Genomic DNA, 20,703 nt, shown 5'->3' with positions numbered 1-20,703 from the left:
TTGTTTGTTGTTTTTTAAAAAAAAGGACTCGGTCTTGTTGTTGAGTCAAGGTCTTTTAAAAACACCAGCAAAGGCTATAACCAGGTCATGAAAATGTTGAATATTATCAAAGACAATACTAAAATATTCACAAAGATATTTACAAAAGCAATTCTCAAAATAATTGATTTGCATACTGAACACCACGCTGTTTGAAAAAACCTCGACAACGGGACAAAGGAAAAGGGGGCGGGGACAATGGCAGCTTTCCTACAGAAAACCTTGTGCCGGCTGTCTGGTACAGTGACTGGAAATCAACAGCTGGGGCCACCGTTCCGGTCAAATCCAGAGGAGTGCTGGGGACCACCCGCCACAGGGGGAGACGGAGCTCGAGAACACGGACAGTGGACGGGAAGCAGGAGACCCCAGGCAGCAGCAGGGAGGGGCGCAACGAATTCACAGACGTGACCCAAGTGACGGCCCAGCAGCATCACAGGCCATGCGGCTTAGGGGGACAGAGGACCCCCAGACGAAACGGACGCCCCACAAGCTACCCGGGAGACTCCGAGAGCAGTAAGCCGGATGGAGCGAGGCAGTGGAGGGAAAGACCAGAGGCTGCTTCTGCTCCGGTGAGCAGGAGTGTGGGCAGCTTTGCAGGGCAGGGGGACACAGAGGGAAGGAGAGGCCGGCAGCCAAGTGCGGCACAGAGACACCACGTGACGCTGGCGGGCACATCCCGGCACGTGTGGTGACGGACCGGGGTGCAGCTGGGGCAGCCTTGAGCACAGGGACAGCCGGGACGGGGGGGGGGGGCCGGAGAGGTGCCTGCACCATGCCCGCACAGGCGCCTGAGCCTCCCCCGCCCCTCCACCGGCCCACCCGGCTGTCGGGGCGGACACAGCAGAAGTGGGACAGAGGGAAGCAGGTGTCCCCCGTAACAGTCTGGGAGACGTGGGTGGGGGCAGGAGGGAGGAAACAGGACGCGTGGAGAGAAATGGGTTGCTTGCCGTCCAAGTCTACCGTCCCCTTTCTCAGATGACTCCGTAGCTTAATTAATCGTCATTGAAAAACAGGGAGTGGCTCGGAGCAAAGTTGTAAGTTGCCGTTCCTATCGGACTCCGGCTGGCGGCATCCCCCTGCCCCCCAACTAAGGGCACAGTAATTTTGGCTGGGGACTCTCTCCCTCTGCTCCCCGAGGCCGGGCCCCGGACTGAGTCCAGAGGTCATGGGGCCAGCTGCACTGTCCTGGCTCTGAGGAGGCCCTGACCCCCTCTCCCACCGGTCCCCAAGCAGGAATGGCACACCCTCTCTCGAACACAGAATCTTGTCCTTTTTTTCTCTGCTTTCTGAGAGAGAGTGTTTACAGGGTATCTTGGCTTAGAGGTCAGGGGTCAAAGCGACGACCTTGGCCCCTGAGAGAGTTCTCTTTCCCAGAGGTTTGTGCTTTTCTGTGGTGGTGGTGGTGGTGGTGGTGGTGGTGGTGGTGGGTGGGCCATTCTCACTGCCGCCAACCGTCACTGCTCCTCCAAGGCTCGGGGCCTGCCTGGGTCTCGGGGCGCCTTCTCTCAGGCTCAGTCACTTGAAGGAGGCTCTGGGCCAGGAAGCAGGGAGGCAGGGTTACAGTTTAGAAACCGGAAGAACCTCGGGGGGCACTGGAGGGTCGTTTGGAATCAGCACACACAGAGGGACCAGGAAGGCTTTGTCAGCGTGTGCCCTCTCGCCGGGCCGGTTCCCCACCTCGAGGCTCATCTTCAGGGCCTGCTCTGGGCACGGGCACCAGACCCACACAGCCTTCACAGTGCACCCTCCCGCCCCTCCGCTCTGAGAAGGCCGCAGCAGGGGCGGTCTGAGGGCATGGGCTCCCAGTGGTAAAGTGTGTGTGGGACAGACGGGGAAGGAGGCAGAGTGGGGGGGGATGGCCCCAGTGGAGGGGTGGGCTTCAGTTGTTCTCAAAGAGAGACAGGAGGTCATCGTTACTATTGCTCGGCAGGTCGGGGGGATCCAGGTACGAGAGGAGCTCATCGGGATTTGTGAGTTCTGGAAGGAGCTGGAAAAGAAGTACAGAAGCCCAGATGAGGTGTCAGCTGAGGGGCTGGGCTGGCCCAGGGTGAGGACTGCAGGGGTGCCCCCAAGGACTGCCGGGGTGCGTGCTTCTCTACCTGCTTCCCGGGGTCCTGGCGGGACAGGGGACACTAACCGTGCTGGCTGGCCTCAAACGCGCCCAGGCCACCGTGCTAGCCTGGGGCACGCCCGCGCTTATTTCCAGTGTGGGGGAGACAGGCCCTCGGCCCGCCAGCCGGGAAGGCTCGTGGTAGGTCAGGGGGCTTTCTCTTGATTCCGGGCTTCCTCTGGCCCCAAGACCCTGCCAAGAGGAAGCCTGGGTCACGAAGGCCTCCCAGTAGAAACCACATGACTTTGCACATAAGGCCGGTGGTCCCTGTAGCTCTCTGTAGCACCCTGGACCTCCCCCCAGGAGCTCACTGCTCCCTGGTGAGCCTATGACCAGAGGGCGGCACGGAACCATCCTTCCCTGCGGCCCCTGGGCTGTGGCTGCAGACTCTCCCTACCCTCTACCGTGAGGTCCTCGGACTCCTTTCGTCACACCGGGGAACCTCACGAACCTAAGAGCACCCTCACTGGACGGGTCTGGGGAGGAGAGCTGGGGGAGAACCCTAAGTGGCCGCACAGCCGAGGAAACCCCATTCACTATAAAGACTGCCGCTGCCTGCCGCTGCCTGCCGGGGGCCGAGGGCGACCACAGTGGGGCTGAGGCGTGGAGAGGGCAGAGCAGGCCTCCTCTCTGGGAATCTAGAGCTTAGGGGTGTGGGATGGGAGGGGCAAGTGCCACGTGTCCCTTCCCGGCCCACCCTAGCCGGCTACCCGGCCCCCATCACTCGAGGGCTCCTCCCACCCCGCTTTCCAGACCGGTTGGGCCTCAAGGTGGGAGACCCCTGCATCTCAGCCACCCACTTCTGCCCCAGTAGTCCTGGCACGACCCGAGGCCGGTCCTACTGTCACCCCTCACCGGGGCCTCTCTGAGTGAGCGATGGAGCAAAGCGGCAACACAGGGCGTGGACAACACACGGACAGGAAACTGGACACAGACACATACCAGCGAGACAGACAGAGGGACCCTGTCACTCCAGCCCTTCCCCTGCCTCAGGCCAGAGAGTGTGGCGAACACTGAGATGGCAAGCTTGATGTGGGGGTGGGGGCGGGGAGGGGGTCGGAAGGAAGAAGGGCAGGGGGCCTTCCTGTGCTTCCTCCAGGACCCTGGCCCAGAGGGACTCTGTGAGGGCCTGTGGGGGAAGGTGGGGTGGGGCAGGGAGGGGCTGCAGGACTGTGGCCGAGGGGACCGAAGGGCGGGTGCCGGCCAGGTGGGGAAGGGGGCGGGGGAGGGAGGCTGGGACCCTTGGTGAGGCTTCCCCACTGTGGGGTTTCCTGGTTCTGGAGCCAGGGGAGGCAGGCTGGCTAGGCCCACCCACCACCCACCCACCCCCTCACAGCTGCACCTCCTCCACCCTGGGCCTTGAGCCCTCGACACCCACCCCTGCTCTCGGGTAGGTCCCAGCGCCAGGCCTAGCCCCAGGCCGGTGGTGACCCCAACTTACATCCAGCGAAGGCTCCGGCATGTCGGATGCTCCCTGTGCTCCGGCCTGACCCTCTAAGGCTGAGGAGGGGTTAAAGGTCAGGTCGCTGTGTGGATGGTTGCTGGGAGCGGCCTGTGGCGGTTGCCGGGGAGGCTGGGAAGGAGGAGGAGGAGCCCCACTGTGATGTAATGGAGGCCCTGACTGGCTGCTGGGGTGTGGGACGTGCAAACCTTGTTGTATGGAGGGATGGGGCTGGTCAGAACTGCCAGCGTGTGGCATCTGTGGAGGAGGAGAGAGCAGGAGAAAAGAAATGTGAGGTGACGAGGTACAGCAACGAGATGCCTGGAGAAATGAAAACCAAACAAAACCAGGAAAATAACAAACCCCCAAAACAAAGCCACCCCCTTACAGAGCTCAATGCTTTTTGTTGTCGTCGTTTTGCAGAGAAACAAACAAAAAAAGTCCTCCCCCGAGGCTGCCAGTCAGGGAGGCTGTGGAGAGGGAGGCGGGGCCGGGGCCTCTGAGGCCACGTGGGGGCCGGGAGGGAGGTGGCCCGGAGCTCTGGGACAAGCAGACACTGAGAGCATGGTCCAGGCCCCCCGCAAGCCCCTCTGCCTCTGTAGCCCGGACACCATCACCACAATGAACAGGAAGGGCAGAATGGAGAAGCAAATGGGCATGTTTCCAAGGAGTGGGGAGGCGGGGAGGGTGACGCTGGCAGCGTGGTACGGCACACCCCTTCCCCCCCCCCCCCTCCGCCCACTGTCCCCCGAGGGCCAGGGGCAGCGGAGAGCAGACACGGACAGACAGCATGGGCAGGCGTGCAGCTCAGGAAGGGGTCTGCGTCCCACAACGGGCCCTGGCCGGGGGGGGAGGGGGGGCGATGCTGGACACAGAGGCACCTTCCAAGGGCCTGAGGTGGCAGCGGCTGGCCCCTTGGGACCAGCCCTGCCCGCTGCCCAGGGTAGGGCAGAGTTGAGCCCTGAGTCAAAGGGGCAGAGCAGGGCTTCTCCGCATTGCCGGACCCTTCCTGTTGGCCACCCACCTAGGCAGCTGTAGGCCGCGTCCCCGGGTGCCGAGGAAGGCAGGCACCTCTGTGCCTCGCTGGGCGCTAGGGCTCACAGAGGGGGTGCCCCGGTGAGGCAGGAAGTGCTTCTCTAACAGATCCACTAGAGGCCCGTGCTCTCCTGTGTGCACGTGGACTGAAACACCAGGGCTGTGGCCGGGCAGGGGGCCTTATGGTGTATGACATCGAAACTTCCCTGCTGGTCTGGGTGCTATCCCAAGCAGCCTCCCTTCGGAGCTCAGATCTTGGAGCACAAGTCCACACTCTCAGCCCACGGCCAGTGCCCCAGCAGGTCCCCCAACCGCACTCACACGATGCTAGCCAACGGGAGCCTGACCCGCCCGGCTGCCGGTGAGCAAACGTCTCCTTGGTCTTTTCATACCTTCCTACCCACCCCATCTACCAGGCCATGCACACATTTCGTTTTTCCTTCGTGGGTTTCGAAACAGCAGCCTGATATCCAGACCCTCGTACCTCTTCCTGTTTTTCCTAAAGCTGCTCCCAGGCCTTGCTGGGAGCCTCTGCTCAGTCCAACCAGCCCCAGGCAGCACAGGGCCCCCTCCATCCCGGGACCGACTGTACGACTGTGGGACGGTGTGGGGGGGGATGCACATGAGGCGGGAAGGACCAGGAGAGGCTGGAAGGATGGCCACCACGACTGTCAGTAAGAGGCCAGCTTGTGACTCCCACCCATGCCCGTGGGTGCCCCACAGTGCCCATTCTGGGGGGCAGGGAGTGGCTCCACACTCCTGGAGCAGCCCAGCCCAGCCCAGGCAGACAGTCTCTAGATCTGCTGACAACGGCTGTCCCCCTCAGGCCCAGAGGGACGCTCTGAGACCTGCTGATACACCTGTCACCTCTCCTGCAAGGAAGAGTCCTTCAGTGACCCAGCACCCGATGGGAGCCTCTCTGCCAGTGTCCGCGCACGTGGGCATCCAGCTGGTGCTCAGCCAGGGCCAGGCTGCCCTGGCGCGGGGCAGTTTATCCGTGACTGTACTATCCCTCTTCGCAGCTGTACTTCTGGGTCGCCGTCTAGCGAAAGCCCGGAAATAGGGAAGGACGGTGCATATCTAGGGAGCACCCCTGGGCGGCGGGGGTGGTGGTGGGGGGGCAGGCTGTGAAGTCAGCTCACAGGCTTAGGGCCCTCTGAAAAGACCCCGGGTGGCAGGGCTCAGAAAGTAAGCAACATCCTGCTGCCATTGTCCAGTGCTGGGACCTCTGTGTGTGACAGGTGAGCGTGTGTGGGGTGTGATCTGGGTGACTCCTGGGCATGGACTGCTGAGGAAACGGGGGGAGCTGGGAGAGAGGCCCCCAGAAGTCAGAAGCTCCACGAGGCAGAAAGAACTTGCGAAAATGTGGCTGAAACCCCGTGACAGCAGCTATGTCTGACTTGGCATTCTGGAGTTCCGTAGGAAAGATGCTGCAGTGTCCCTCTCCCAGAAGCCTTCCGGTTAACAGCCACTCATGCCGAGAATCGGGTGGCTCGGGACGGGACAGCTTCTGGCAGAGCCAACCCCGTGTGGATCACGGTGCGATCCCAAGGCCCCTCCTCCCAGGCCACATGGGGGAAGATGGGGGGCCTGCAGCCCTGCCTTCCGGTGCAGGCCCTCCCAACCCCACTGTCGGGCCCTCTGCGACTGCCCCCTCCTCCTGAGGGGAGAGACCAGGGACACACAGAACGACTGAGGCCTGACTTCAGCCCTCAGGCCTCAGTTTCCTCAAACACCCCAACCGTGCCGTCTCCATCCGAGCGCTGCCAGAACCTTCGCTCCGTGGGCACAAGGCCTGTGTCTGTCTTGCTCACACCGGGTACAAAACCTGGCCCGGAGCAAAGGCTCAGGAAATGTGTGCTAAGTCAAACAGAGCCACGCAGTACTCACTGGAAGAGGACCTGGGGGTGGCCAGGCCTCTTACCACTGTTGGGTGTGTTAACAGGCGACACGGGACGGGGCGTGAATATTCTGAGGCTGAGCAGGCGGTGGCGATATGCAGAAGACTCAGACCCCTGGGGAGCAGGTGCCTAGGTGTGAGACGAAATTCTAGACAGCTGGGGCTACGGTAGGTCAGCATCTGAGTGTGCGTGTCAGGGAGAGAGGCTGGTGGCGGTGGTGTGTGTGGGGGTGTGGGGGTGCGGTGGGCACGTGTGGGAGGTGGGCGTGTGTACGTGCAGTGTGTGTGCAGACAGGAGCCTGCAGCTTCCCCCATCTGAGAATCCAACGTCCTAGGTGAAACCAACGTCCTTGGCCAAGTCCAAGGACACCGACTCAGCCTCGGTCAGGCCTCTCACTTCCTTCTGAGCCCCCAGACCCAATTGGCGGTCTTCCCTTTGCCTGGGAGGGAGCTAGGCAAACATCAGAAAGGTCCTTGGGGGAGCCCTCTGCTCCCAGCCGCCCCACGCGGAGGACGGGGGTGAAGGGGGAGGTAGGGAGGTCAGGACGATGAAGAGGTACTCACAGTTTCCTGCATGGGGTGACTGAGGGGTTTCTCGAGGGCGGCCATGTTGTTGGGCATGTCCGGGGGGTGGGAGAGCTGGGGCGGCCCGTGCATGAAGTCGTTCATGGACGTCCCGCCAGGGTTTCCGTGGGGGAAGTCAAAGTTGCCATGGCCCTGGTAGTTGTTGCCTGGGGAGAAAACAAGATGGCACCGGGGCAGTGTCACCCAGAGGGAAGGCAGCCACGGGGCGGGGGGAGTGGGGGGACACGGAGTATGTAAGTTAAGATGTGACTCCTCTCCTGGCTCCTGTGGCCTTAGACGGAGCAGCAATACAGCCTTCTCTGGTGGGCCTCAGCACCCCAGGACCTGAGCTGTTTTACAGTTACGAGGAGGAACAGAGTGTGAGCGAGAGGTAGGCCAGGCTCCTGAGGGCAGGGGAAGATGATGCCCCAGTCTGAGCCTTCCTCAGGATCTGCTGCGCTAGACCCCAAGACCTGTTTCCTCACTGTCCCCCACGTGGCTGCACCCCTTCAGTGGGAAGACCGCAGCCCAGAGTGTGAGATCAGGATTTCAAGTCCACAAAGAGAGCTGCGCCAGCCTCGAGGTGACACCATTAGAAGCCAGCTGTCTGGCCTCCCTGGCCCTTGCTCCCTCCCCAACATGGCCATGGAGAAGGACGAGAGGACCAGCATCCTGGAAAGCTGTGGGATCCTGCTATGTGGGTTAACCTCTCCGGGCCTCTAATCATCCAGGAGCCTGGATCCTGCAGGGAGCTGCCATTGCCAGTGTTGAAGGGGGCTGGGTTCTTTCTAGGAACCCAGGGCAGTACAGCATAGCTTGGTCTGGACAGCAGGGAGAGTGAGAGGGCAGGGATGGTGAATTTGGTGGCCAGAGACCCCTGGAACTCTGTGCCTGGAAGGATGGGAGCATTTCAGGGACCGGGACAATACAGATCTCACAGAGAAACACGGAAGGGCTGGGGGAAGGGCCAAGAACTCCAAGTGGGAGGGTTCTGTTAGTGCCCCCAGCAAAGCAGGTTCCCAAGAAGGCAGGGAGCTGTCCCCTGGAGCTCCAGGAGGCAGAGCCCACTTCTCAGCAGGGTGCTGACCCATAGGGCTGGATGGAACCAGGTGGCGAAGGAGACAGGATGGCGTTGAATGGGCCACCATACCCCCAAGTCCAGTGACATGGGTTGTGTTTTGGGGTGTATGTTGCCTCTACCTCTTCACCCCACAATCCCCCTGCACCTGTCACGTGAGCCCAGAGACCTTGTACCCCTGCTGGGACTCCTCTCTCCCACCTCATCCAACGTCACCCACCTTGGTTGCTGTAATCGTTGGAGTTGGCGCCCCCCGGTGGAGGCGGGAGTGGGTAGGGGGATGGGCCAGGGCCCAGGGCTGCGATCATTTCCATGACGTTGGGCATGATCATCTGGCTGGGACTCATGGTCTTGAACCGCTTGGAGGGGATGCCATCTGGGTCATCTTTAATGTGCAGGTCTGACTTGATGGGGACTGGCCGCCAGCTGCACGTGGGGTCGATGGTGACCTCTTCAAACTCGGAGCTGGTGGGGAGCAAGGGGGCAGAGCTGAGGTCACACGGTACCAGGCCTGGGATACAAGGGCTTCTAGCCCAGGCAGACACTGAACTGTCCCTGCCTAGGCCCCTGTCCCCATCCTTGCCACGCTCTGCCATATGACAGGGGTGTGAGGGATTTTTACATCTGTTTGAGAGATGGGGAGGGTGAGGTGAGGAAAAGCAAGTGGCTGGACACAGGACAGCCGGCCCCAAGGCCTCCCGCCCAGGAAGTGGCTGTCCGGGGCACTGTCTTGTTCTGGCTGAGCTTAGTCCTTTCTAGAAAGTTCATTCGCCCCCAGACAGAAAAGTTCCTGAGGTAGAGTCACAGAGGTGAGAGCTTGGGTTGGCGAATGGTCTGCAGCTGGGGACAGGGTGGGGTATCAGGAATGTCCCCATCTCGCCTCCTCCAATCCAGGCGGGCATTCCCCCGCCCCCTCCATGGGCCCCGAGCTGGGGGGGGGGTGCCCACTTACTGTTGGATGGCGTTCAGGATGCCCCACATGTACTGATCCACCTCCAGGCCCTCAAGCAGAGCCGTTTTACTAGAAAAAAAGAGAAGGCAGCTTGGCCTTTGCTTTTGGAGCCTAGAGACTAGCGCATAGCGCACCCCTCCCCACCATGTCAAAGACTCTGCTTCTGCCACGGGTTACTACTGGAGGCAGTGACAGGAGAGCACGGCCTTGTGACGACTTGACACAAGAAGACTGCACGCGGCCCCTGTGCGCTGAGCTCCTCTGCCGTGTCTGGGTTCTCTGTTTGGCTCCTAGGGCAGGAGGAGGCGGCTAGACCCCAGACGGCAGGCCCAGATGGAGGCCAGTGAGGAAGGTCCCGCCGGGGTAGGTGTTACTCACTTGCACACAGGACACCGCCAGGTCCCTCTCTCACAATTCAGCTGCAGGTACGACTCCAGGTCAAAGCACTGCAGAGGCCGGGAGACAGACAGACAGACAGACAGACAGACAGATGAGAGAACGCATAGGTGCAAGTGCCACTGCCTCTGGGACCCTTGTGAAGATCTCCCAGCAGGGAGGGAGCGGGGGGCGGGGAGACGGGGGCTGGGTTGTGGGGGCCGGCGATCATGAGGCCTTTCCCCTGCTCACATGGCTAACCGGCCACGTTGAGTCCCTGCATGGCTCACTTCTCACACCACCCTTGTGCCCGATGGCCCCTCGCCTGTGTCCTCTCAGAAGGCTTCCTGGCTCACCCAACAGCGTGTCTCCACAGACCCTGACCCATGACGGCCTGGCCTCCCTGTCAGCCCAGCCCCGGCTCCGAGAACACATCCAGTCGAGTTCATCAGTACGTGTTGGTGCCTACAACGTTCTCCCCGAGGGAAGCTCCTGCCCCACCACAAAGCCCTCCAGACCTGCTGTGTGGAGGGAGGGGCCGAGGCTTCACCTGGCTTGGCCCCCCAGCCTCTGCAGGAATGGCCGCTCCCCCTCTTCTGGGACTTCTTCCTGAGCAACCCCCCTCCCCCGCCCCCCCGCCCCAGGGAATCCCACCCATCCAGGCTGCCCACATTTGCACAGTACTCTATCAGAGCAACCCAGGCCATGACAGTCACTCATTCCACGGCCACTTCCTGAACACCTGCTTGGGGCCAGGCCCCAGGACACAGCAGCGATCAGGCAGAGGTGTCCCCTGCCCTGGGGCTCCAGGCCAGCTGTGGCCGTATGTGCAGGACTTGCAGCTGGCTTCTGACATCTGTCAGGATTGGGACTGTCCAAATCGGTTCTGGGGCCCCCTGGGAACCTAGCCCTGAGCATGCAGAGAAGATGCTCGCTCAAAGGATGGACGGAGGCCGGAGGGAGTGAATACAACCGGCTGCTGATGGCCGCCGAGTCCTCTGGGGACTAGAAACAGGCCCTGCTGCCCGCCCTCCCGCCCCCGCCTGCCCCTCACCATCCCAGCCAGACGCCAGCCATCCTGCTCCCGCTCGAGCTGCACCTGCCAGGACCACTCACCTGGACGTGCTTGCAGTCGTGACCTCGAGCAGGCAGCTGGATGCGCCGGAATGTGATGGGGCACTTCAGAGACACCTTGATGGCTGTCTGCTCCACGCCATCCTCTCCGTTGAGGGTCGTGTTGCCTGACGAGGCAGCCACGCTGCTGAAATTCCGCTTGACTGTGGGGCAGGAGGCACAGGTGGCTGAGGAGGACGGGGCCACCCTGCACACATCACACTCCCTCGTGTGGCTAAAACACACCCTGCTTCTCCACCGCCCCCCGGACACTGGGAGGTCCTGGGAATAACTAGCGCACCCAGGCCTGGTCACAGGGGAGCTCGGCCCGCCGGGTGCCCTGGGCCACCCAGCTCTCTGGGACGGCAGCCTCCATGTGCGACGTGTGGAACGTGTGTGTCCCCGGAGCAGCCGCGTCAGCTCCCCAGTCTCTGCGGAACAGACCCCGCCTTCACCAGCACGGGGGACTTTCTACGGCACTTACAAAAACACGGTCTGGCCCTTCCCACTGATTTTCTGGGTCAGTGGAGAGCCCTTCAGGCGCTCCCGTGCTCACTTTTACAAGGGTGGAGATGGGAACGGACAAGCGCCGGGCGGGGACGGAGGGCTCAGGAGGTGATGTGGAGAAGCAAGTCGAGAGGAGAGGCAGCGGTGCACTGCCCTGCATACTGCCCCCGAGTCATCACCTGGGTGCCTCCTCCAAAGGAGGGGACCCTGAGCCAAGACCCTGTCTCTAGTTTATACATGAGCTGTTGAGGTGGGGAGGCCGGTCCAGAATCCACCCTTGGGTGAAGATCCCCTTTGTCCAGTTCCTAGAAGTGATCTTCTAGGTGATCACCTCCTCCAGGAAGCTTGCCTGGCCTGTCTACACCACGGTGTGTGGTTTTAATTTGCCTCACATCCTGTGCTGTGAGCCAGCTCTTCCTTGCGAGGCAGGCCTCACAGCCCATGCTCATCTGATCACCCCCACGGCTCCAGAAGGAGGGACATGAGCTGGGGGGGCGGTGGGGACCGGTGCCAAGGAACGCTCGGGCCCCGGGGTGTGTGCATAGAGCCAAAGGCCGGTCCCGGTTCTCATTCCCTGCGCCCCCGCACTCACTTTTCGTGATACAATGCTCCGCGGGCAGGAGGCGTTTCTTGAGGAGGCCTTGCAGCACGGAGCGCACGGAGGGCCGGTGGACCAGCTGCAGCACGAAGAGGTGGGACTGCCGAGGAAAAGTGTACTCAGTCCCCACCCCAAGGCCCCAAGGCCCCCACGGCCGGCCCCACTTGTGCCCAGAGGCCCCTGGAGGCCAAGCACAGGAAAGGGCCCATGATCCACAGTGATGCCACTCTAGAAGAGGGTCTCCTGAGGCCCAGGATGTGTCCTGGGACTTGTGAGCCTGGAGACCTGGGCAACGGTCACCACTTGGGGGACCGTTACCTGGGCTCTAGGCTGACTCTGATGTCGAAAACCTCCTGGCATGAGTTATGGGACACCAGGCATGAGGACTGGAGTGGGCCTCACTTCCTAACCTTGCCTGGCACGGCTCCATATCATGTGTTCTCCACCTTTCCTGCCAGAGGGGGTCACCCTTGTCTTCGCTCCTCCAGGAAGCCTTCCAGGACTGCACACCCCCACAAGCCCCTACAGGTTCCTCATTCTGACAGCATTCCCCATCCTGCGACTTCTCAGGATCAGTCATTTTCCTTCCTGTACGTCCCCCACAGAGGCCAGCAGAGCAGGACAGGCAGGCAATCTATTTCCCCACAGGTCCCTGGGCAAGCCCTGTGTGCCAGGCCCGGGTCTCTGGGAGGACAGGAGTGTGGCTCGGATGTGGATCCAGAGCAGGTCACGGATCGGGGGGACACACACAGTTATTCCACAGCCCTGGGGCAACGTCTGTGAAGACGTGTTTCTGCAAGACCACTGCCGTGGCTGCGGGGATGAGGACAGAGACCCGCAGTCAAGGCTGCAGGCCAGAGGGGGACTCAGCCCCCCACGCCAGCCCCACCCGCACACTCACGCAGCAGCAGGCCGTGACGGTGATCTGGATGGTGTTGCGGCCCGGCTGGCACACGTGCTTGAGGTGCAGGGGCTTGTGGGAGGTCTTGTTGTCCCCGCGCTCGATGGTGAGGGGCGTGGCGTTCACGCTGACCTGCACCGAGGCCGGCCAGTTGGTGTTCATCTGCCGGTCCTCGTGGTGGTAGCACTTGAACTGCAGCTCCAGGTCGGACCTGAGGGGGTGCGGTGAGGCTCAGCTGGCTCTGCTCGGGGCCTCGGTGACGCCTGGCCACCTCGCCACAGCCCGAGTCCCTCAGGGTCACGCGTCCTCCGCTGGCACCACCGCCTTCGCCTCCCCGGGCTCTCCTCTCCCGCCTTGGATGCTCCCCCTGCCCACATCCCCAGTCCAAACCCACCGCCACAGCCCAGAGTCCCCTGCACTGTTCACTCCAGCCACACCCCACAGCTCTGCTGGTCTCCTGACCGCTCCCCGTAGCCCCTCTATCCTGTGCCCCAAGGATGGAGACAGAGGAAAGAAACGGACAGACAGTAATGTGACAAGACCAGCTAGGGGACTGATTATGTCCAAACCAGACTCCAGTTGGGAGCAGCACCCAGGTCAGCCGGCTCAGTGTGGTCAAGGCATCGAGTGAGCTGTGCGTGCGCACGTATGTGCCCAGGGCAGACCCGTCTTGAGCCTTTTAGGTGCTCACTGGGCAACTAGAGGTTGCAAGTGTGAGTCCTGCCTGAGGAGGAAGGGCCGAGGGTGGAGACACCAGTGGGTCCCGGCATTCAAGAGAACTGGGTCTGAGTCCCAGCTCTGTCGCTTGCTGTGAGAAGCCCTGCAAGCTAATCAGCTTCTCTGGTCTCACTGCCAACGGCACAAGCATTGCCCACTGACAAGATCCAGGTAGTGACGTCATGTGTGGAAGGCACAGAACACAGGGCCTGGCCTGGCCAGCCACCTCCAGACCTTGTACTTGAGTGTGTCTGGATGTCTGAGCAGCTGCCTGGCTCGGCGGCCAGCCCCTCGCAACCTGTCGGACTTGCTGGTCCTGCCCAAGCCAGCCCCATCCCTCTGTGTCCCCGCTTTAGCCACAGCAAACCATGTTCAAGTTCCTCTTGCCAACTCAGGGCCTCTGCGTTGAATACTGCCTTATTGGCCTTTGGGTCTGAGCTAGCCACCTTTTCCTCTGGGAGGTTGTCCCCGATCAGTCTCTCAGGACCAGGGTGAGTGACAGCTGCTTCCCTGCTCTTAGGCCACCATACCTGCCGAGGCCTGTGACATCCCCCAAACCTTGCAGAGAGCAGGGCCCAATCAATGATGCTGAACGGGTGAAGGTGGCAGGCAGATGCTGCTATGATCTGTTCACGGCAATGCCTGGGCTAGGGAGGTCACCACCGGGGGCTTCCTCCCCCCGGCTTGAGCCTGTGCCCCCCGCCATGACACTCACCTCCACATCAGGGTCTGGTGGACTGTGGGCCGCAGGTGAAAGACGTGGTTGCTGACAGCCAGGTTGTGCTCCAGGCGGAAGGGCTCCAGCACCACGCCGTCCCGCACAGGGAACGTGAGCCGCAGCTCGTCATTGTGGTTGGCTGGGTGGGGAAGGAGCTGGATGAGCCCCGCGCCTGTGGCCGCACGGGCACACAGAAGCATGGGCTCCAGGGCTGTGGGTGGAGCTCGCTCGCCCATGCAACACTCACCCTTAACTGCACGCTCACGGGGTCACACAGGCGTGTGTGTAAACAGGGCCACAGAAGCTGGGCTCTTTGCCCGCGTGCACGCCAGGGAGCCTGTTGCTTCTGTCAGTCCACCGGACCCTATCCTGACCACCCCTGAGTCCCGTGTCCCACTCACCCTGGCTCTACTTCCCCTCTTATGCCCACCTACTCCCCACTCTGGAAGCGCCAGGCTTCTCCGCCCAGCCCCTCTCCACAGCTGGGAGCCGCTTTTCCTTCCAACCTCCAGCTGCTCAGGAAGGTGATGAGGACTGTTGGCAGCACAGCCCTACCCCAAATTTCCCTTCTGGGTGGGGCTTATCTGCTTTCAAGCCCTCCTGCCCTTGCCACACACCCAGCCCCCACAGGCAGTCCAACTTCCAAGCCCCCTGGCTCCTGGCCCACTGCAGGGCCCTGGATGGAGCTGGCCAGACAGAGGGAGGAGGTGGGGCTGGCCAGGCAGAGGGAGGAGGTGGGGCACTCACCTGGGGGTGGTGGCAGAGCGCTCATATTTGGCTTGATGTCAGGCGGGAAGGGTGGTTTAACGTCTTGGCTGGGGGACAGGTACGGGGGGATGCTGCTCCCGGGGGTCATGGGGGGCGTGGGGTTCCCTGGAACAGGTGAGTGGGGGTAATTTGCCACAGGAACCGGCCTAGGAGGCTGGGGGGAAAAAGAAACCACACATAGGTTATGGGGTCACAGGGATAGGAGGGACTATGTCTGTGGACATACACCCCACCCACCCCACAGTCCTGGGACTATGGTTCCTGGTCCCTCAAGGGAAGAGAGCCCTCCCCCACCCCTCGGGACATACGTCTATCCTGGTCAGCACTAAGGCCTCTGTCTCAATTGGAAGACAGGTGGGCCTAGGAAGGGCCTTCCCACCCTTCACTTGGGTCATGGCACTGCAGTGCTAGGCAGGTGCAGGGTCCCCTGCCCACTTGACAAACAGGGACACAGACTCAGGGTAGGGGGGACTAGTCTAATGCAATCTCAGGAGGAGAGGAGAGCTGGGGTGAAGCCCAGGTCTCTGGTTGCCTACATAATGACTCTAGGCCATACCCTCCAACCCCCCCCAGCTCAGGGGGTCCCCAGATGGAGTTGGGCCTGTAGCATCCTGGGCAATTGGCACCCCAGGAGCCCCTCACCCTTCTGGTCTCAGTCCTTATGCATCCCTGGCCCACCTGCCTGGACCTGTGGATTCCGTCTGGGCATTACTGTGTCCCAGAGCTGACGACCCGGGAATGCACCCCGATCCATGGGCCCGGGGACGGCATGGCCCCTTAGACACTCAGGTGCACGGGGCTTAGAGCTAGGATGAAAACTGGAACATACCCTATTGACGTTCCCCTGGCTGTAGTTACTGTAGCTGCTTCCCGAGAAGGTGTTGTTTTGTCCATTAAATTGCTCTGGCTGTTAAAACAAGATAAACAACGTGATGAACGTGGAAGGCAGAAAAGCTACCAGAAGCCTGCTTTCTTTCCTGATGTGAAAATTGGCCAGCGGTACCATACAGGGGATGCTGGTGAGGCCCATCCAGTGCTGGGGTGCAGAGCGGGACAGGGGTGGAGCAGGTCACCCACGGGGACAGCATTTCCTCTCTCTTTCCATAGCTAGTGATACAGCATGAGTTTACAAAAAACCCAGAAACACCTAGTGTGTTAAAGCTGGAGCAGCGAAGGTGGTCACGTAAGTCAGCATGAATTCTCGCCAAATATACGTAAAAGTGTTTCTAGAGCAGGCTTCACTCCTGAGATGCACTTTACAATAATCGCAAAGAAGGAAAAAGCGAGGGACATTTGGGTGGCTCAGTCGGTTAAGCGTCCGGCTCTTGATTTTGGCTCACGTCATGACCTCACAGTTGAGTTCAAGCCCCCGTTTGGGCTCTAAGCTGATAGCGCGGAGCCTGCTTGGGATTCTCTGGCTCCTTCTCTCTGTGCCCTGCTTCTGTTCCCTCCCTCTTTCTCAAAATAAATAAACATTAAAAAAAAAAAAAAAGAGGGAGGAAAAAGCTATGTACCTGAAAATATCTGTGATACTGTTACTTCCAAAGTGAAAAATCAGAAACAACCCAAATATCCAATAAAAAGTGAATAAAATAGGGTGTGGTTATGTATCCGCAGAATGTTAAACATCCTTAAAAGAATAAAAAACCATGGGGACTTTGTAGCAATAAGTGACACGCTTGTGATTTCACGTCAAGTGAAAGAAACAGATTCAAAATTACAGCCTTAGTAACAGTCTCAGAACAGGCTGATGCCATTGTGCGTGTAGCGAAACAAGGTTTAGAACTAATATTAATATATCTAGGTGGACGCTTTTTCCTTTAAAAAAATGCATTTTTTAAATTATTATCCCGTGTGCTGTAAATAGTGAAAGGAGAGGAGAAAACCCTTGTCTGAGCCCGTGAGAACAGGAACGGACATTTTGGTCGCTGCACGCCTGGCTCTGAGGACAAGATGACACATCCTGGAAGTCTCTGCCTGCCCCCTGGTGACTCAGGGGAACACAGAGCCAAGAGGACACGGGTGGGGGTGGGGATAGGAGGTGGTGAGGGAGGAAGGGGCCTGTGGGGTGGTAGAACTCACCTTGTAATACTGCCCCATGTTGACCGTGGGGGGTGGGTACTGCCCCGTGCTCGGCTGGCTGGGCATCCTTTGCCCGGGGTAGTTGGGAGAGGTGAGCGGCCGTGGGGGGTTGGGGGTAGGGTACTGGCCTGGCTGGGTGGGGAACTGGCTGTTTGGTCCATATTGCTGGTTTCCATAGTTGGGCTGTGGCGGCAAAGGAGAGGAGAAGGTGTGTCAGTGTCGTGGGGCCAAGCTACTCACCAGACGGCCACCTCACCTCTGTCCTTGCTGTATTCCACTGGCAAACTGCCCCCTCCCCCACCCGGAGAGAGGAGGCTGAACCAGATGATGTCTGAGGCCCTTGCTGCTCTGAGACACTAGATTCTGGCTGTGCGGCTGGAGGCCCCCTCACCGTGAAGATGTCTTCTCCAAGTACCCTGCTCCCTGAACCGAGGCCACTTTCAGAGCCTCTCATTCCTGCCATTGTGAGGGGGCCCTATTCCAAAGCCCCCTTTGTGCCTCTCCTAGTACTTGGTACATGACGGGGGAAGGCAGACAACAGGATGTGCTTCCAGAGAGGGGACTCCCTCGACCCTGCAATCTGAGGCTGAATCTGGGAGGCACTGTCCCCAGAGCCCACACCGAAGAGAACGCACAGCCACTCCGTTCTGGGCCATGTTGCAGGGGTGGGGAGAAGCCGCCTTGTGGAGGTTCCAGACAACCCTTCTCAAGACAGGCAACTGAGAGAGAAGACAGCTCCAGGGAGGGGCAGGACCACTGTCCTCGGAGATCTACAACGTGACACATGACACGCTGATGTCCACCTCGTAGCTGCCTTCCCCCTCTGTAAGATTAAGTGACCCTCAGGGGCCACCTGCCGCCCAGACACTCCAGGCCATCACATCCTGTGGAGTCGCTGGTTCCCTCTCCCTTGTCTGTTGAAGCTCCTGGTTTAGTAACTGTCTCTCTTGCCTCCAGGCTCAGAGGTCCCAGCTGTGTCCCGGAATCTGGTAGACAGTGGACCCTCCATAAATCCTCGCTCAACAAATGAAAGCAGGATCTGAAGGTAAGCGGCGGAGGAGGGAGGTGTCCACGCCAGTGTCAGAGAATCTGCCACTCACACTGCTGGGACACGGTGGCCGCTCTGCATGACAGTGGGGTTCCCGTCACGTCACCGGAGGAGGAACGCAGGTGGGGGCTGGGGCCTTCCCACCAGACTGCAGAGGAGGAGTCCTGTGTGGCACGGGGCAGTCTGGCACCTGCCCCCGGCCCAACGTGCCAACAGCTCAAAGGTTCTAGAAGCACGCCGCTGCAAGGGAAGGCCTGACTTCCCAGGCAGCGTCAGGCCACGTGACTACCCGGCGTCACAGCCCGGAGCCAGGCGTTTTGTAGCCGGGGAGCATCAGCATTCTACGAAGAGGATGATTTAGTAAACATAAATGAAGGCCTCTGGCGGGCCCTGGGCAGTGCAAGCACAGGGGCAGGCACAGACGGATGTCAGAGCAACGACTGGGAATTCCTTTCCCGATCTCCTTTCCTGCCATCACCTCCTTGGGGGCCTGCAGCCCTGAGTCTGGGTCTGCACATGCATCTCTAGCCTGGCCAGCAGGGACGCTGGGAGTGTGAGCACAGAAGGGGCGAGAGAGGGCCCAGAGCTCACGTGGGGGGCTGTATGTGGGAGACGGAGGCCAGCGGCTTGAGCCCCCAGCACAAGGACAGCCAGGGCCTTGACAGCCACGGTCCTTCTCTGGCTGGTACCTCCCTGCACCCGTGCCCACCCAGGAGTGTCTGGGTGTTTGAGGAGGTCCCTGACCTCTCCCTTAACTGGATTCAGGACGCCTCCAACAATGGCCAAGCCCGAGCCAGGGTGAATACTGAGGGAATCCCAGAGACCTTCGAGGAACTTAAGGTTGGACTCTAAACCCACTTGCAATCCCGAGCTGAAGGCCACAGTTCTGAGACAAGTAGGGGGAAGCGGGTCTGAGAACAGGCGGCAAGCAGACAGCTGCCGGGAAATTGCTCAGCAGGGAGCCTCGCCTAGGTAAGGAATCGAGGCAGGCTCCCTGAGGAGCGTGGGCGCTGGGCTAGGATTCTAGGGGCCCTGTGTCTTTTGCTCCTGAGCTAAATCCTTACCCTGATAGGCCACTTGCTGCCAACTTGTTTTCCCGTTGCTCACGGAAGGCCCTATGACACCCCCTCCAGGAAGTCCTCCTTCTCTGACCTCAAGCTGAATTCCATACACCCCACCGTGCATCACTGCCTTATGGGTTCTTGCTTAGACCTTCTCTTTCCTGCTGAGGTCTCGGTTCCCAGAGGACAGGTGTGGGTTTTACTTCCCTAAATCTTCACCGCCCCCTTGGCCGAGCTGGCTGGGCAGCCAATTAGGCAATGTTCCTCCCGAAAGAGCAGCTGACAGTTGATGGAGAAGAGCCCTAAGAAGCACGCTGTCTGCCTTCCAATCACTTCTCCGACGTGCACAGACATTAGATATGTACAGGGTTTTGTCTCCTCTCTCGCTCTTGGAAGTGAGAAGCCTTCATGTGGACGTGAGGAATGTGGACTCGAGGAGGTTTCGCTCCTTACTCAAGTCACCCAGTAGCCAGTCGGCAGCTGCAGCTGTCCGTACCCTCCTGGGGCCAAGTGCCCTGGGTACAGCCCCTCATTCAAATCTTCCAAGCAGCCCCAGGAGGTGGGCTGGACCGTCACCATCTTTTATAGGTGAAAAACCAAGACTCAAGAAGGGACACAGCTTGATCAAGGACTTCCAGCTGGGAAATGGCAGAGCTGGTCTTAAACCCTGGAGCCTGAATTCTCAGTCCTTAGGCTTGGCCTTTTGGTCCAGGTTTTGTCCAGGTCAGTTCGTACCCTTTCCAAAGTACTGCCCACAGTCCCTGTGTTTTCAAGCCCCAGGTTTCCCCCCTCCCCCTCCCCGCCCCCAGCTCCCACCATGAACGCCACCTGCCTGCTGTCACACTCACCTCTCCCGGGTATGGCCTCTTTATGCTTTGAATAGGCAGGGACTGGGGCCGGGGCCCCGGGTAGGTCTGCTGGGGCATCCGCTGCCCATGGGTGCCAAAGGGGCTGATGCCGGGCGGCCGGGGCTGGTTCATCCCCATAGGAGGGCCGCTCATCCCCGAGGGTGTCATGCCAGCCGCCATGCTTGCGGGGTTCATGCTGCCCCCCATGGAGGCAGGCCCCCGCGGCCCGGGCTGGTTCATGAATTGGCTGTTATACGCCTGGGTGGGACCCATCTGGAAAGAGGAACAGACCTTCAACGGGAGAAGAAGAAAAAAAAAAAGAATAAAATGCCACATGCATTGAAAGTGCAGGGAGGGAAGGGTGGGGGAGGTGGGAGGCTCTGGGTTGGGGGGCACTTTCCTGTGTGGCTGCAGCTGGTGACCAGGCCCCAAGGGAATCTCTGGCCTCCTGGGCTCACCGCTGCCCTCTGCAGGCCACACGGGAAAGATGCAGCCCAAGGGTGTTATGGGGTGGGGGCGCAGTCACTCCAGAGAGCAGGCAGCATTTCCAGGGAGGCAGGCAGGGAACGGGAAGAAGGTGCAGAGGTGGGGAGGGGCGTGGAAGGATGGGGGGGGGGGATGAGGATGGAGGCAGGAGCCCCTTTCCTGGAAGCCCTGGCCCCGCCCTTGGCCAATGGAGGCACACCCTCCATCGGCAGTCTGAGGCAGTCCCAGCTGTGCCCATCCTACGGTCCCCACCTCCTGTCCCCTGTCCTGCACTCCTGCGGGGAACCCCCTCGCCTCACATGCCACCCGTCCTGAAGGTCAGGGGAGCAGAACTGGGACCAGGGCTCAACCCCCAGATGGGA

At 60.5% G+C, this 20,703-nt stretch overlaps 1 protein-coding gene across 13 annotated transcripts in view; it reads right to left on the bottom strand.

Moving 5' to 3' along the window:
* Positions 1 to 34: 34 nt before the first annotated feature.
* ZMIZ1 (zinc finger MIZ-type containing 1) overlaps positions 35 to 20,703 on the bottom strand; it is a 232,823-nt gene continuing 212,154 nt past the window's right edge. For 5 of the 13 annotated variants that reach the window (XM_045437807.1, XM_045437804.1, XM_045437805.1 and 2 more), the window contains 14 exons: positions 19,856 to 20,146; positions 16,899 to 17,081; positions 15,646 to 15,723; positions 14,796 to 14,970; positions 14,046 to 14,187; positions 12,614 to 12,824; positions 11,707 to 11,812; positions 10,611 to 10,771; positions 9,498 to 9,565; positions 9,120 to 9,188; positions 8,388 to 8,632; positions 7,090 to 7,256; positions 3,591 to 3,848; positions 35 to 2,026 (listed from right to left, as the gene is read on the bottom strand). In XM_045437807.1, coding sequence (XP_045293763.1) covers positions 1,919 to 2,026; positions 3,591 to 3,848; positions 7,090 to 7,256; positions 8,388 to 8,632; positions 9,120 to 9,188; positions 9,498 to 9,565; positions 10,611 to 10,771; positions 11,707 to 11,812; positions 12,614 to 12,824; positions 14,046 to 14,187; positions 14,796 to 14,970; positions 15,646 to 15,723; positions 16,899 to 17,081; positions 19,856 to 20,146 — 2,262 coding nt within the window. In that variant the 3' untranslated portion in view covers positions 35 to 1,918. The remainder of the gene's footprint in view (positions 2,027 to 3,590; positions 3,849 to 7,089; positions 7,257 to 8,387; positions 8,633 to 9,119; positions 9,189 to 9,497; positions 9,566 to 10,610; positions 10,772 to 11,706; positions 11,813 to 12,613; positions 12,825 to 14,045; positions 14,188 to 14,795; positions 14,971 to 15,645; positions 15,724 to 16,898; positions 17,082 to 19,855; positions 20,147 to 20,703) is intronic. The other 8 variants (XM_045437810.1, XM_045437808.1, XM_045437811.1 and 5 more) reach the window with 3 other exon arrangements.

The sequence above is a fragment of the Leopardus geoffroyi genome, chromosome D2, assembly GCF_018350155.1.
Source record: "Leopardus geoffroyi isolate Oge1 chromosome D2, O.geoffroyi_Oge1_pat1.0, whole genome shotgun sequence".
Lineage (NCBI taxonomy): Eukaryota > Metazoa > Chordata > Mammalia > Carnivora > Felidae > Leopardus > Leopardus geoffroyi.
This window is presented reverse-complemented; position numbering and strand designations above follow the sequence as displayed.